The sequence below is a fragment of the Balearica regulorum genome, chromosome 13 (genome assembly GCF_011004875.1).
Source record: "Balearica regulorum gibbericeps isolate bBalReg1 chromosome 13, bBalReg1.pri, whole genome shotgun sequence".
In the NCBI taxonomy this organism is placed as follows: Eukaryota; Metazoa; Chordata; class Aves; order Gruiformes; family Gruidae; genus Balearica; species Balearica regulorum.
Genome location: NC_046196.1, coordinates 17,337,513 through 17,351,127, shown reverse-complemented (window position 1 = coordinate 17,351,127; position 13,615 = coordinate 17,337,513). Strand labels below are relative to the sequence as shown.

The following is a 13,615-nucleotide window of genomic DNA, read 5'->3' as shown; positions in this document are numbered from 1 at the left end:
TCCAACCGCAGGCTGCTGCAGAATCTGCCGAGGCCCAGACAATTCGTTCTGTACAGCAAACGTTGGCGTCCACAAATTTGTCTTCCTCCCTTATTCTGAATACTTCTCTTTCTCAACACTCAACAGTGTCTGCATCTCCTCAAACTCTTCAACAGTCCCTTCCCAGAGCAATTGCTCCAAAACCTTTAACCATGAGACTGCCAATGAACCAGATTGTAGCTTCCGTTACCATTGCACCAAACATGCCAACAAACATTGCGGCTCCCTTGATAAGCTCTATGGGAACGAGTATGGTGGCAACTCCATCTTCATCTCAAGTAAGTCCCTCCATGCAAAGCCAGCAGCACCAGATACAGCAGCTCCAGCAGCAGCAGATGCAGCAGATGCAACAGCAGCAACTACATCAGCATCAAATGCATCAGCAAATACAACAACAAATGCAACAGCAGCATTTTCAGCACCACATGCAGCAACATTTGCAGCAGCAGCAGCATCTTCAGCAGCAAATTAATCAGCAGCAAATGCAACAGCAGCTGCAGCACATACAGCTTCAGCAGATGCAGCAGCAGCAAATGCAGCATATGCAACACCAGTCCCAGCCTTCTCCTCAGCAGCATTCTCCCGTAGCCTCGCAGATCACTTCTCCCATCCCTGCCATCGGGAGCCCTCAGCCAGCACCTCAGCAGCACCAGTCACAAATACAATCTCAGACACAGACTCAAGTATTATCGCAGGTCAGTATTTTCTGAAGATAAATGCTCTTGCAACATGGCTTTGTGTTGATGGAGGGGGTAGGGGTAAACCATATTTGGCTGAAAACTGTAAATTGTTGATGGTAGTTATGCAGGGATGCATAACAGATCAAATGATCCTCTAAAGTGTCTATTAGATAGGCAATAAAGAACTACAATGTAGCTGTGTATCATCTTTTAGCTGACTATAAATCATTTTGTTTAAAAAAAAAAATAAAAAAAAAAAGCTGTGCTCTTTTTCATGTGATGCCTTTTTAATTTATTTAAGCTTTACCTACAATATGTGAATCAAATGGCCTAATAAATACCTGGACCTTATGACTGCAAAATGGCCTTTCAGAGTTATATGATACAACCCTTCTTTCGCTAAAAGTGAATCATGCACTTCAAGGCAGTAGGAACTCATGAAGCCCTTAAAGCACAGTTGTAACTACCTGTAAAATGATGATTGGATTTCATACAATCACACTTGTATGACATGAGTTAGTTGATGGCATTTTTTGTCATGAAAAAATAGAGTAAATCACAGATTTTTGCCAAAGCTCTTAATTTTTTTCTCTCCTAAATGTCTTCAGAAAAACAAATGCAAGTAACTGAACTTAAATGTTTGACCCAACCTTTCACGTCATTTCTCCAAATAAACCTACCATAGTTTGTAAGAAAATATATATTGACATTTACCCTCTTGCGTTAATTCCAATTACAGAACAAATGTGAATATTATATTCTGTGTCGAAGTGATGAGTTTCAGATTTAATACACTGTATTTTTAAAAGGGAAATGCACTTAAATAAAACTGTTATTACAGAAAGCTAAGATGAAAGATGCAAGAGTTTTTAATACGCTGTAAACCCAGTAGAATATTTAAATGAAACTCCACAACCGAATAATCAATGTAAATATTTTCTTTAAAAGTTGTAAGTTTTCATATCATGTGTTGTAAAGTTTTCATAAATGAGGCTTTAATGTAAACACTGGTAACATGAATTATTAATTGCTACATTGCTTATTGTGTTTTTATGCTGTTTTATACTTTTTTATGAGTTATGATAGCAGCAATTAAGTTGTTTGTATTTTGCTTATCTAAAATAAATGCTTTTATCTTGCTATAGAATAAAGACATTTCAGTAAAACCGATGGGCATAAGTCTTTGATGGAAACCCCAGAAACGTTTCCTTCCGAAAACACTTTCCTGGGAAGTTTATTTAACTTTTTGGATTTTTATTTTATCAAACGTACTGGGTGAATAGGTACCGATGGGAACCGAGCGTCCATCTGAAGAGTCGGAGGTTTCCGCGCCTTACTTCGGAGAAGGCAAGCAGGTGGCAGAGCGACAAAGTGTTCGGCGTACCCTGCGTCGCATTGATCCGCAGGAGCAGGACAGCGAACCCGCCTCTCAGCAGTAGTGTTCAGAGATGCAAATAAGCACAAATTGTGGTTTTCTTTGTATCTTTGAGTTTCAGATGTGAGCGCAGCTACTGCGGCGGGCTTCCCGTCTGTATGCCCCCAACTCTGATCCCGAGCGTCTGACTTCTTAGGTTTTAGCACAAAAGTAGGACGGGATAGAGGAGGGGTGGAGAGGGCAGGTGCTTCCTCTGAAGGGTTTGGAAACATTCGCATCCAGCGTGTTGTCGGGATATTAGTGCTGTTTATACCTTTTTACTCTTGACAGAGAGGAGAAATCCTTTATTTTCTTCTTTCTCTTCCTTGCCCGCAAGAGCTGCGCCGCGAGTGCAGTCTGACCACTATCCCCAGTTGTCTTGCATGATTAATTACAGCATCTGTCCTGTCAGAAGCTATAATGAAGAGGTCTTGATAAAAATTGCAAATTACCACTGGCAACAATCTTAAACTGCTTATGATAAAATGAAAATTAAAACCAGCAAGTGTCAAACCTGAGCAGAATCCTAATCCTGTTTGAGGCAGTGTCCATGGCTACCACGCACCGGCCACGACCAAAAAAAGAATGGAATATAGATCCCCCAAAAGTTGCAGCCAGACTTGAGGGAAGAGGTACTGTACTGTCTGAGTTTATTAATAATGCATTCAGCTTTCAATATTTCATCATCCTCAGGTTCTCTGTTTATTATGTACAAATATTGAACAGCAAGAGATTCTAATTATAAATTTATAGATTTCTTGGAGCAGGAAAAAAAATCATGTATAAATTGAAGCTGTTGGTAATAGGTGTTAGTTGACAGCTACCCGTGCTCATAATAGCCTTAGTATGATCTCTAATAATGTCTGGGCCAGAGGATGTTTATTCCAAGCGTGAGGAAGCCTGCCTGCGTTAGAAATGGCACGGCGCAGGCTGCTTGGGAGAGATTTTTGTGTGTCTCGGTTTTAACCAATGTTACATAACAAAGGGAACCATTTTATAGTCGTTTAGAAACCTTTAGACAAATGTCTTCAGAAATAATTGCTGAACTGCATGTGACAGTAATTGTGTTTTAGTTCTGTAATTGTCATTCTGAAGACCTATGAAGTATCGTTGGAAAAATGTCACTAGTGATAAGAGTTAATTACAACTGAAGTCTGTTTTCAACTATTTGCAGCGAGAGGCAGGTGTTATTGCACTCATTAAATGATTTCATAAATCCTGGGTTTTATCACATTTGATTAAGAGCTGCTGCACTACTGATGGTCAATTCCAGGAAAAATAGTTTTAATTACTGCAGCTAAACAAAATTAATCATCGAGCAGGACTGTACATTTTAAATATCAAAATTTGAATCCCGAAAAGCCGAGGCGTCCCTCTGCTTGCTACAAAATTGTGTTTTACATTACCCACAATAGCATATTGCAGAACATCTTGTGTTTCAAACTGTGCAAGTTGGTGTTCATATTCCCTAAGTCTAAGTGAATAACTTTGCTATCATAGGTCATAAATAAAACTGTTAATTTAAATCGCTTAATGTGCGATTTATACAGGAGAAATGCAGCACCCGTATGATTTCGGTGCTGTGTGCGGTTTAAAGACTGTTTTCCTTCATATCATTTACAAGCACTTAACTGCTCCCTTCTTTTCCCAAGGTTTCAGATGCTTTATCACCCCGGTTAACCACATTCTACTTTCACATTAACCCAGGCTGACACATGATGAAAGAACATAAGGAGGTTTAATTTTTAGCTGACACAGGGTCATTAGTTTCTAACTCAGAGAACAAAGGCTTTAAATACCTCTATGCAACGTAATCTCAATTTTATATTATCACCTGACCGTTGTGGTTTGCAGGACAGATGGATTAAATATCTCAAGTTTAACCAGAAGTCTTGTACGGACTCTTTTCAATGGGGATTGGCTATTTGAATGGCTCCTTTTCCATTTCTCACTTCATGGAGTATTTTGCAGCACTGGACTTCATTCTAACCTTTCCCTCCCCCCTTTGTTTGGCTTTTGTTTTGCAACAGCTGTTATTATCGTTTTTGGTCAGCTGTGATTGCTGGAGGCAAAATAGGACCAGATGGTGTTTTGCTATGCATGAATGGCGAGTTAGAGGAGTTTAGATTGAATAGGCCAAGTTTGAATGGTGTCTATGCACCACCTGCCCTCTTCAGCAGCAGCACACACATCATAGGAGCATGATCTGTCTCAGACCTACTAGAATTGGATGGGAATGGAGAGCGCCTCGTTGGATTTTCTCCATATTTATTGATCTTCCATGCACTAACAGCATAATGCAGTACACAGTCAATTTGAGTTAATTGGATATGACACAGCATGTACATGTAATCTATCACTGCAGTCTCCTGGTACACTTTAGGGTTTGCTGCCACAAGAACATGCGGTATTAGCCTGCATTAATAGGCTAAGTGGATGGAAGTAAAACGGGATCGTTGTACGGCTTGATTTAACAAAATACACCGTACTTTTAAAATGACACCCTTGACGCTGCCAGGGATGCAGTTAACTATGAACATTTCAGAGTCGATAGACTGGACCGAGTATTTTGGCACAGGAAAAAAATATACCTCGTTCCAGCACTTTTCTGAGAGGTTTGCCAGTGAAATTTAAGCGAACAGTTGACTAAAAGTAGGGACCAGCGTCGTTAGTGATGAGCCGGTGCCATTTGCAAAGGGGCGTGTGTTTATGTGGAGGAATCTACTTCGTAGCAGAAGGGATATTATATTAAGCAAATTCTGATCTCCAGGCCCTAAACCAGAGAAATTAAAATTAGGCATCCAAATTGGTTTTAGAGTAGCAAAGGGCTGCTTTGGTATCCTCAAACTGGTCACAGAGTTAGAATTTAAATGTTACAGAAATTTAAGATCTGTCGTATCCTCCGTTAAGGTTGAGTGAAAGACATCGGGTATGCAAGAGCTGAGTCTGAACGTTACAGAATAAAAGACATACGTTACAAATAATGAATAAAATAAATAACAATAACAAATAATGCATAAATTGCTTGAGTTGTTGCAGCAGTTGGATGTTTAAAAGCCTATTTACGTATGTAACTGGGGGTTGCGATCGTGCTCTGCCGAAGCTGGCAGGAGCTGCTCGCTCTGTGTCTTTGTCTGTGGTGTCAGGTAGCAGAGTGAGCTACTTTATTATGAAAATTACATTCAACTGAAAAAAACGCTAAATATTTTCAAGTGCCTGTGGGAAAAGCTAGGTTTGTATTAAAGGATTTGGTTCTTAAAGTCACCAAGAAGTTAATGCTTCTCAGGTGCATCTGAGGGAGAGAATTTGTGATTATAATACTAAAATCTTTACCAGCAGAGAACGTATCGCTTTGAATGAGCTGTTCTGACACTTCAGGAGCCTTCGCTGGAGATTTCTGATGTACTCTGTTTACCTCAGTTAAAAAGTAGAAGTGGTATTCGAAACAGTGGGGTCTGTCCAAGCTCTTGCAGTATTAACGTCTTCAGCCCCTGCACAAACTCAGAGTAGTGCAGTTTTCTTACGAGGTTTGAAATGAAATATATTTCCATCTTTTAGGTGAAAAACAAAAGTTGAACAGATAATTATACTTGATGTGGTGTAGTTATATGGGCACTTCCTACAGGTACCATTTATTCCCTCCGGGAATATCTTTATTGATGCAGACACCTTTGGTCTGTTATTTTCTCCAAACTGGAGTTGTTAGATTACTCTAACTCTGCTGCTTTAATTGAAACAGAAAGGCTTTGATCCAGCAAATCACTTAAAATGAGTGGGTAATTCATGTATACAAGTAGTAATTTCATTAAAGTGACTACTCGCATGTTTCGTTATACAGTTGCTGAAGTGTTTTCATAGATCAGGGGTCTAATTGCAAAACGTATTTGTTTTCCAAACAATTCCAAGTAGCAATAATAAGAATAATCAGAACCTAAAAGTAACATAACCTAACTTACATTTTCTGCATTTTCTTTTATTAAATTCTATTCTAAACAACTCACAGGTCTGATTTTCAAGTACAGGTATCTAACCTTTGTGCTGGTTGAGTGACTGTGCATCATCATAAATGCGTAAAGAATTAACCACCCGACTGGTGATTTGTATGCTCAGTCATTTAGGTGGGTTTCCACTGTGCACAGGTCCGAGACCCTGCCCCTGGATCGGCAGTCACAGCTCTTGACTGAGCAGATGCCTTGACCAAATATTTGTATTTACAAAACAGAGAAGTAAATGCAGGCAAAGCACCATTATACCTACCGGCAATATTTGTGAAACCTAAGGGGTATAGTTACTGCAGGCTGGTTTATTTTTAATGCTGTATCCCATAGCGTACTGATAACAAACATACACATTGCATTAGCATAAAGTACGTAAATAATAGAGCCCGTGCGTTGTTATGCTTTTCTCACCGGTGTTTATAGGTGCTTAATTTTGGAATTGGCCTTGGTGTTCCATGAATCACGAGAATTGACCATACAGCACGGATATTTAAGAAGTAGTAAGTAGCTGTACCGTTGCTTCATTTCTTTCCTATTCCTAATTTTGGAAGTGCTGAAAATCATAGGTCACTTTTGAAAATTCTGCCTTGTCAGCTGTCGATCGGGCAATTCTCACTGCCGCCCCGAGTGGGTGTACGTGTGTCCGTGTGTCAGTCAGTTGGTAGTCGCGAGCAAGCCGTGCACGTGCTCCAGCTCCCACGGAAGCACCCTCCTGTGTGTGCCTTGCGCGGGGTAGTGAGCGTTTGGCCATGACTTCAGTGATACGGGACCAAAGAGCTGTGGAGCTGCACTGTGGCATCAGGCGAAGCGTATTCCCTGTTCCTCCCAGCTTCTTCTCGCTTTTCCTGTTGTCCCTTTCCACATTTCTCTCTGCTCTGCTCATCCCAGTAGCAGCCAGCGTTCACTTGTCCCACGCCAGCTCTTGCAGCTGGCTCCTACCTGCTCGCCACCTGTGGAAATGAATAAATAGTCCACATACATCATACATATTTGTTTAAATAAAGAGATGTCCAGATGTGTGCACTAAATTTTATGCGGAAAATGTCTAAAATGTGTGTAAAAAATGAGGCATGCATTTGGGGAATTTTTGGATAATATTCTAGGTGCTTTGCAGCACGGGCTGCCGAAGGGTTTGGTTAGTGCTTAGCGCACTGTGGCACTGGCAGAATGTAGATGAAGCTAGTGACGATTATCATCCATGTATAAACAGACTTTCTCCCTTGTAATATTGTGGCAGATAAATCTGTAAGTGTTTTGGTCATTTACAGCAGATAGCGTATTACGGCAGATCTTGAGCTCCTGGTGGAATACACGTAATTCCAAGTGTCAATTTAGAGATACTTGTGTTTCTATAAGCAGCCTTTCTGTCTTTTTTTTTTTATCCCAATGCAAATGAAATCCTTATCCTTCACTTCAGAAAATGGCCATGGCTTGCTAGCAGGCTTGGAAAAATTAAACGTCTTTCAACAAAAATAGTAATAAAAATGTAGTAATCTCACATTCACTTCTGTTGAAGTCTGCTGAAGCTGTACTTGGCTTTAAACCCAAAGCTGTGTTTGTTCTGATTATTTCTTTCCATTTGCAAAGCTGCTGATCAGCAAAAATTAATAGATACATGATTCTGCGTCTCTGCCAGTTGAGCTGCACAGCAGGCAGCTCCCGGTGGGAACGTGAGCCCGGGCCGGTGCCCGCGGCACGGCTGATGGACAGGCAGGCAGCGGGGGCGAGTCCACCAGCGCGGGCTCCCTTCTCATCTCACTTCATGTCGTTTCAGCGTTAAAAGGCAATGCAAGATATAACTGATCATTTCCAAGGGAGGAAGATCAGCCGGTCGTGGACCACTGCATCTTCTTGGCCCTGTCGCGACTGGTTCCACAACTGCAGACGCTTTAGCAGGGCAGGAGATCGCTTCTATGTCATTAGGCCAAATCCTCCACGAAAGCAACTCTACTGAGCGCTGGACCTGTTAGAAATTAAAACCAACTTTGCAGCGTACTCGGGGCTAAATGAGATGTCGTGAAGCCAGTAGAAATAATCCCAGGGGACTTTGGGCCAGGGCTTAGCTGAAGATGGGCAGAAAAATGCAGCCATTATGAGCATGTTTGTAATTTTTTCAAATGAGGTAGGGATAATTCTTGCAGAAAGAGAGGTAATTCAAAGGAGAGGGAGGAACAGCAATTTTCCTCCTGAATTGAGAAAATGAAAACTGTTGGGTATGTGTTGCTATCACAGCAAAGTGTTTCTACCCAGGCTCGATGCTTTAGCATGTAAACAACTTCCACTGAAATCTGCAAAGTGACTGTGCAGAGCATGTGGGAAAATATTCATGATTTAAATACATTAAGCAAAATGATAATGTTATTTGACTTTGGTTAATCAATAACAGAGGAGAAATGTAACACTTTTGTTTGATTAACCTTCTGCCATACAACACAAAGTCAATGAAATCAGAAATACTTTGTTCTTTTTTAAAATTTGCATAAATTATAGTGGGTTTCATTTCTGGGAGTGGTTTTTTTTTTCCCCTATCATTATCTGTATATTTTATCTGAAGTTTGTCCGTTGCTTTAGAACAACGTATTCGTCTGCTGTAGACAAAAGCACGCACTTTGTTCGGTTCCTTACTTGAGGTCAAATTCTCTTGAGGAGAACAAGTGTGGGTTGTGTAGCTGTCAAAAGAGGGTTTAGTGCTTGACCCTAAGAAGCATTCAAAGCCCAGATCTCTCTTTTTTATTGCTTTTCATTTTCATTGTTTGTACTTTATCCTTAAGAAGGGGCCTCTGCAGAGGGAAAAGCCCCTGCTTTGGTATTCACAACTAGCAGCCTTCTGCTGAAACACCTCAAAAGCTTTTCATGGCAAGAATTTGGAAACCGCTGCCTTGTGTCAACTGCTGGTGCAGAGTCGTAGCCGTGCACGGAGGGCTTGGGGCGGGACGCGGTGGTACACGCGCCGGACGGACCCCGGGGAGGACTGGATGGAGGTGGAGTCGGGATTCGGGGCATGTGCATGAATGTTCTTGCAATAAACACAGTACTGGAGGTATGTACGCTTGGATGCAACGAAGCGGGAGTGGGAATCCAAAAGGGTAAGTTACTGAATTAAAGTAGTTTAGAGGAAGATACAGACAGTAGCTGCTTAACTGGCTGCTCCCTGGAAAGTTGATGGTACGGTTTGATATGGCTGTGCTCATACGGAAGTTGTGTCTTACATTCCTTACAGATGGTGTTTGTATAATGCACGCAAACTCAGTGTTAAAAATAGCCATAAAAAAGCCTGAGGTTTTGTATAATTATTCACAATTACTATTGTGTAATTGGAAAGTGTAAGTATTATATTACATTTGATTTTATGGAACTACAGTGCAATTATACTTGCTAATAGCTGTTAACAGTATGAGGTGCCTTATTTGTAAAAAATGCAAAATACTTGTAGTATTCCTAACTGAACATGAGTTTTGGCTAACATACAAAGGTAGTAAAGTGGATTTCAAGTCCTTTCCATCCCGGTTGGCAAGAATGTTGGCCTTATCTTTTTTATCTTGGGTAGTAACTCACAGTTCTCCAGGGCCATTCCGAGGGACCCAGGAGCACCAGAGGACCAAACAAACAGATGGACCGAGATAAGACAAACCTGAGCAGCAGAGGAAGGTCACCTCTTGGGAGAGTTACACAATTCTTGTGCGAGCCTGTCCCCGGCAGGGCCACGGCCCTCGTGGGGTAATTTTGGGTGCTGCCGGGTGGGAGGGTGGGGACTGCAGGAGCCCTCTCCTCTGCTGGTAAAGGCATGGAATGGAATTAATCTTCGGAAAAAAGAAATGACTAGATATTTCCTCATCTACATATCCTGGGACAGACTACATATGCTGTGTATTCTGGGACAATGTGCACCCTTAAGAAACCCGAACGAGGAGCGGCTGCTGCCCTGCTCGGAGCAGAGACTCCACATAAGCATTCGTACGGGGAAGCATGAGTTTAATTACACAGATCTCCGGCCAGCATCTGGGAACCAAGGAAGTGCAAGGCTACACGAGCACTCCGTACCAGCATCATCTGGTTCAGCAAACCAGAAGCGTTTCACATGGTACTGTCTCGAAGGAACACAGGCAAATAAAAGTTGAATAAGTCAAGAAACTGTAGAAAGAAGAAACAAAATAGCTTTCAGCTTCTTGGAAAGTGCCAAAAAAGAAAAAAAAAACCAACCCTAAAACTCAAAATTATGGATTGCACAAGCTTTTATGTGCAGCAAAACTTCCCCCAGAATTGTATTTGTTGCCCATATTACGCAACTGGGAATAACGTGACAGACTCGCAGAGTGCCTGCAGGGCGCAGTGCACCGTAGGCACTATCCAGGCTACGTTCTGGAGGGCAAACCTGACTTTCCGTTTGTTATCAGCGGTTGAGTACTCTCATTTTTATGCAGACTCGAGGCCGTATCATTAGTCTCTGAAGCCTGTTCTGAACAGCCAGCCGGTCCCGGCCAGGCAACATCTATGGTAAAGGGACTGTCAGGACCACCACCAGAAGTCCCTGAGATGTGAGGGAACCTTCCCTGTGAAGCGAGGCGTGTGTGGGCCCATGCTGGCCCTGCTCCTGGATGAGGGCACTGTGACTGCTGGCTGCCTCAGGCGTGGGACACGGGAAAGCGCTTGGAGATGCGCCCGCTTTGCGGGTCTCCTCTGAGCGCTTCCCTGGGGGGTCATTTAAAGCGCTCTGTCCTGCCGACTGAAGGTGCTCCTGCTGGCGCTGTCTGAGCGGGGTGTTGTAGGAATGAAAAACTTGCCTGGCTTGGAAAGCTGCGTCTGCTGTGCCGGTGCTGGCTGGTGCTGGTGGCCTCCAGGGAGCTGCTGGCCAGGACAGGCCCTGTCGCCGCCGCTGCAATGGCTGCAGAGCCAGGCTCGGCCACGGGAGCCCAAACCGAGCCGGTTTGCAAAACACCAGAAAGCGTGCAAACTGTGAAGCCTGCAGCAGTGTCAATAGCGGAAAGAAACAAGTGATAGTCAGTGACTTTTTTTGCCTTCAAACACCTTCGCTAGAAGATCCAGAGCTACAGCCGATACCGATTTACTAGCAAGGACTAGTTTAATGCACATGCAGAAGATGTTACGTGTCTCTTGTAAGATTAAAAGCCTGGGGAGGAGGAGGAGGAGGGACAGGAGAGAGCTGATTTCCAGCCTGTAATCCTGCACTTTTGGTTGTTTGATGGTTTTCTTTTTCTGTTGCAAAGCATTATCTGTTTAAATTGCAACATCTTGGGGTCAAGGATAGCTTCCTCTTGGGATGGTAGATGCTGGAATGTGGCACTGATCTGCCCGGTGGCCTCTGTGTGCTGCTGAAAAATAATTGGTAACAAGGCAATGAGGAGAAAGGTGGGGCTCAGTGTCATGGATCAGAAATGCCTACAAAAAGCAAGCGGTTCCAGGTGGTTCACTGCCACCCTCCCTGCCAGTGCGGTTTGGCCACTGAGAAGAAGAGCGTTACTAAAGGGAGGTCCAGCTGGCTGATTTTGTGACGGATGTTGGGATTGGGACTGAGCACGGGACACTAACCCCTGCGGGCTGGCCTAACTGTATTTCCGCCCTTACTGTGCAGTGCAAAAGCGTGCGTTCAAGGCGATTGATATTCGGGTGATACCGATTTGGCATGTGCTTAGATCTAAAAATCTACTCAAATTTCAGTTACAAAAACCCCTCAAAACACTAATGAAAGCCCCAGTCAAGTCAAACCACTCTTCCACAGGCACCAACGGCCTCTGTCACCCTTTGAACCTGGAGATAAGCTAATGATATCTGCGGCCGCTAAGAGACCGTTTCTGGTTGCCAGCATCCTGACTCTACGTTGTTCTTGGATTCGATGACTCTTAAGCACATGCTTAAAGTTAAGCTCCTTATGAAGTATGTTCCTGAGTAGGAAACGTAATTAAGATTTAAGAACAGTAGAAAAGCCTGTAACTGCTCATAATCCATCTCATCTTTCTCCAGGCCTTGGAAACAGAAATAATGAGAATTCCCAAAGGATTTATTATTTACTTTTATTTTAGTTTTTGATTCTGGTAAGGATCTCACGCTATGAAAGTGAAGTGAGAAGAAGTTTGTTAAGGAGGTTTTTGTTAAAACTGAAGCAGCAGATTAAATAGGTTACTTCATGAAAAGCTGAACCAGGTCACTGTTATTCTTTGTGATTAATTAAAGTCTGGGATGTTTAAGTGCTGATAACTGCGCCTGTTTTTTTTTTAAAACATCCTCCTGGGTTTCCTGTGTGGAAAAGCACAGGGCGAGTGGCTGATCGTTTGTTGCGACTGAGATTTGCTGGTCAGGTACTGAAAGAAACTGAGTCCTTGGAGTAGAGTAGATAGATGAATTAAACACCACTTGAATAAAGATTCATTAACCCGCTACAGTATCATATATAGCATTTTCACCCTATGGTTTTAGTTTAGTGCCAGTGGAGTTTTAGCCACCACCTCTTAAAATGAATTGTAAAGCTTGCAATGGCTTTGGTGCTGCTGGACCAAATCTTGACAGAGCAGCTTCAATACTTTTATTAAGTAAAAGAGTTATTATAACTCAGAGCTGTGCATTTGACTCAGAGCCCAGGGCAGTCCTGTCTAGCTTTGGAGCCCTGCATGAATGATTGTGAGCAATACTGAGCTTGGGGAAAGATTGGGGTTGTAGTTGGTGGTGGAAGAGTTGATATTGTTTCCCCTTGGAGTATGGTTTGATGCACGTATTTGTGAGTGCGGTGTCTCACCTTCCACACCTAGACAACTAAGCAGCTAGTCATTTCAAAACCAGATGCAATACAGGTTTGCTTAAAAAAAACCCACCCAGCAGCAAAACCCAAACCCAACTGTTTTCATTGAAGTGTTTTGTACATCATAGCTGCTACTTACCATTTTTATTCATCTTGCGTTTATAGAGAAAGCCTGTCTTGATATCTTGAAGGCACTTTTAATGAGTACACATCATGAATTTTCCAACTGCTTTTAGACTGAAAATGATTTCCTTTCTATTTGTCACAGAATCATGTTATTTTACATTTAAAAAGGTTCTTGCACACTTCCCCAACACCTGGATTGTAAGTGATTATTGGCTATTGTACTTTGAAAATGAAAATCGGTAGAGTTTACTTCAAGCCAGTTCAACTAAATAAAAAAGTTAACTTCTGCTAAAAAAAAAATAATAAATAAATAAAGAGCACAACTTCCAAAGACCTGCTCTGACATATTCATGAAAAAGGTCAAATCCTGCACTCCTTGTCTGTAAAGCTCCTGTACCGGCCACCCCATTGCTCTTGCAGAACAGGTAGTCAAACTGTGGGACGACTCTTGTCAGGATGCTGGAACTTTATGTCGGTTCAAAGGACGAACGGGTCAAAATCATCAAGGAAAATAAGGTTTATTCAATACAAAGACACCATTTCTGGTGCAGGAAGCCCCCTAGATAAAATTTGTTGGAGACTGGAAGGCGATCTGGAAAAATGCCAT

At 42.3% G+C, this 13,615-nt stretch overlaps 1 protein-coding gene across 2 annotated transcripts in view; it reads left to right on the top strand.

Moving 5' to 3' along the window:
- Window positions 1–1,868, top strand: part of TOX3 (TOX high mobility group box family member 3) — a 77,746-nt gene extending 75,878 nt beyond the window's left edge. For both annotated transcript variants that reach the window (XM_075765516.1, XM_075765515.1), the window contains exon 7: window positions 12–1,868. In XM_075765516.1, coding sequence (XP_075621631.1) covers window positions 12–749 — 738 coding nt within the window. In that variant the 3' untranslated portion in view covers window positions 750–1,868. The remainder of the gene's footprint in view (window positions 1–11) is intronic.
- The last annotated feature ends 11,747 nt before the right edge of the window (window positions 1,869–13,615 follow it).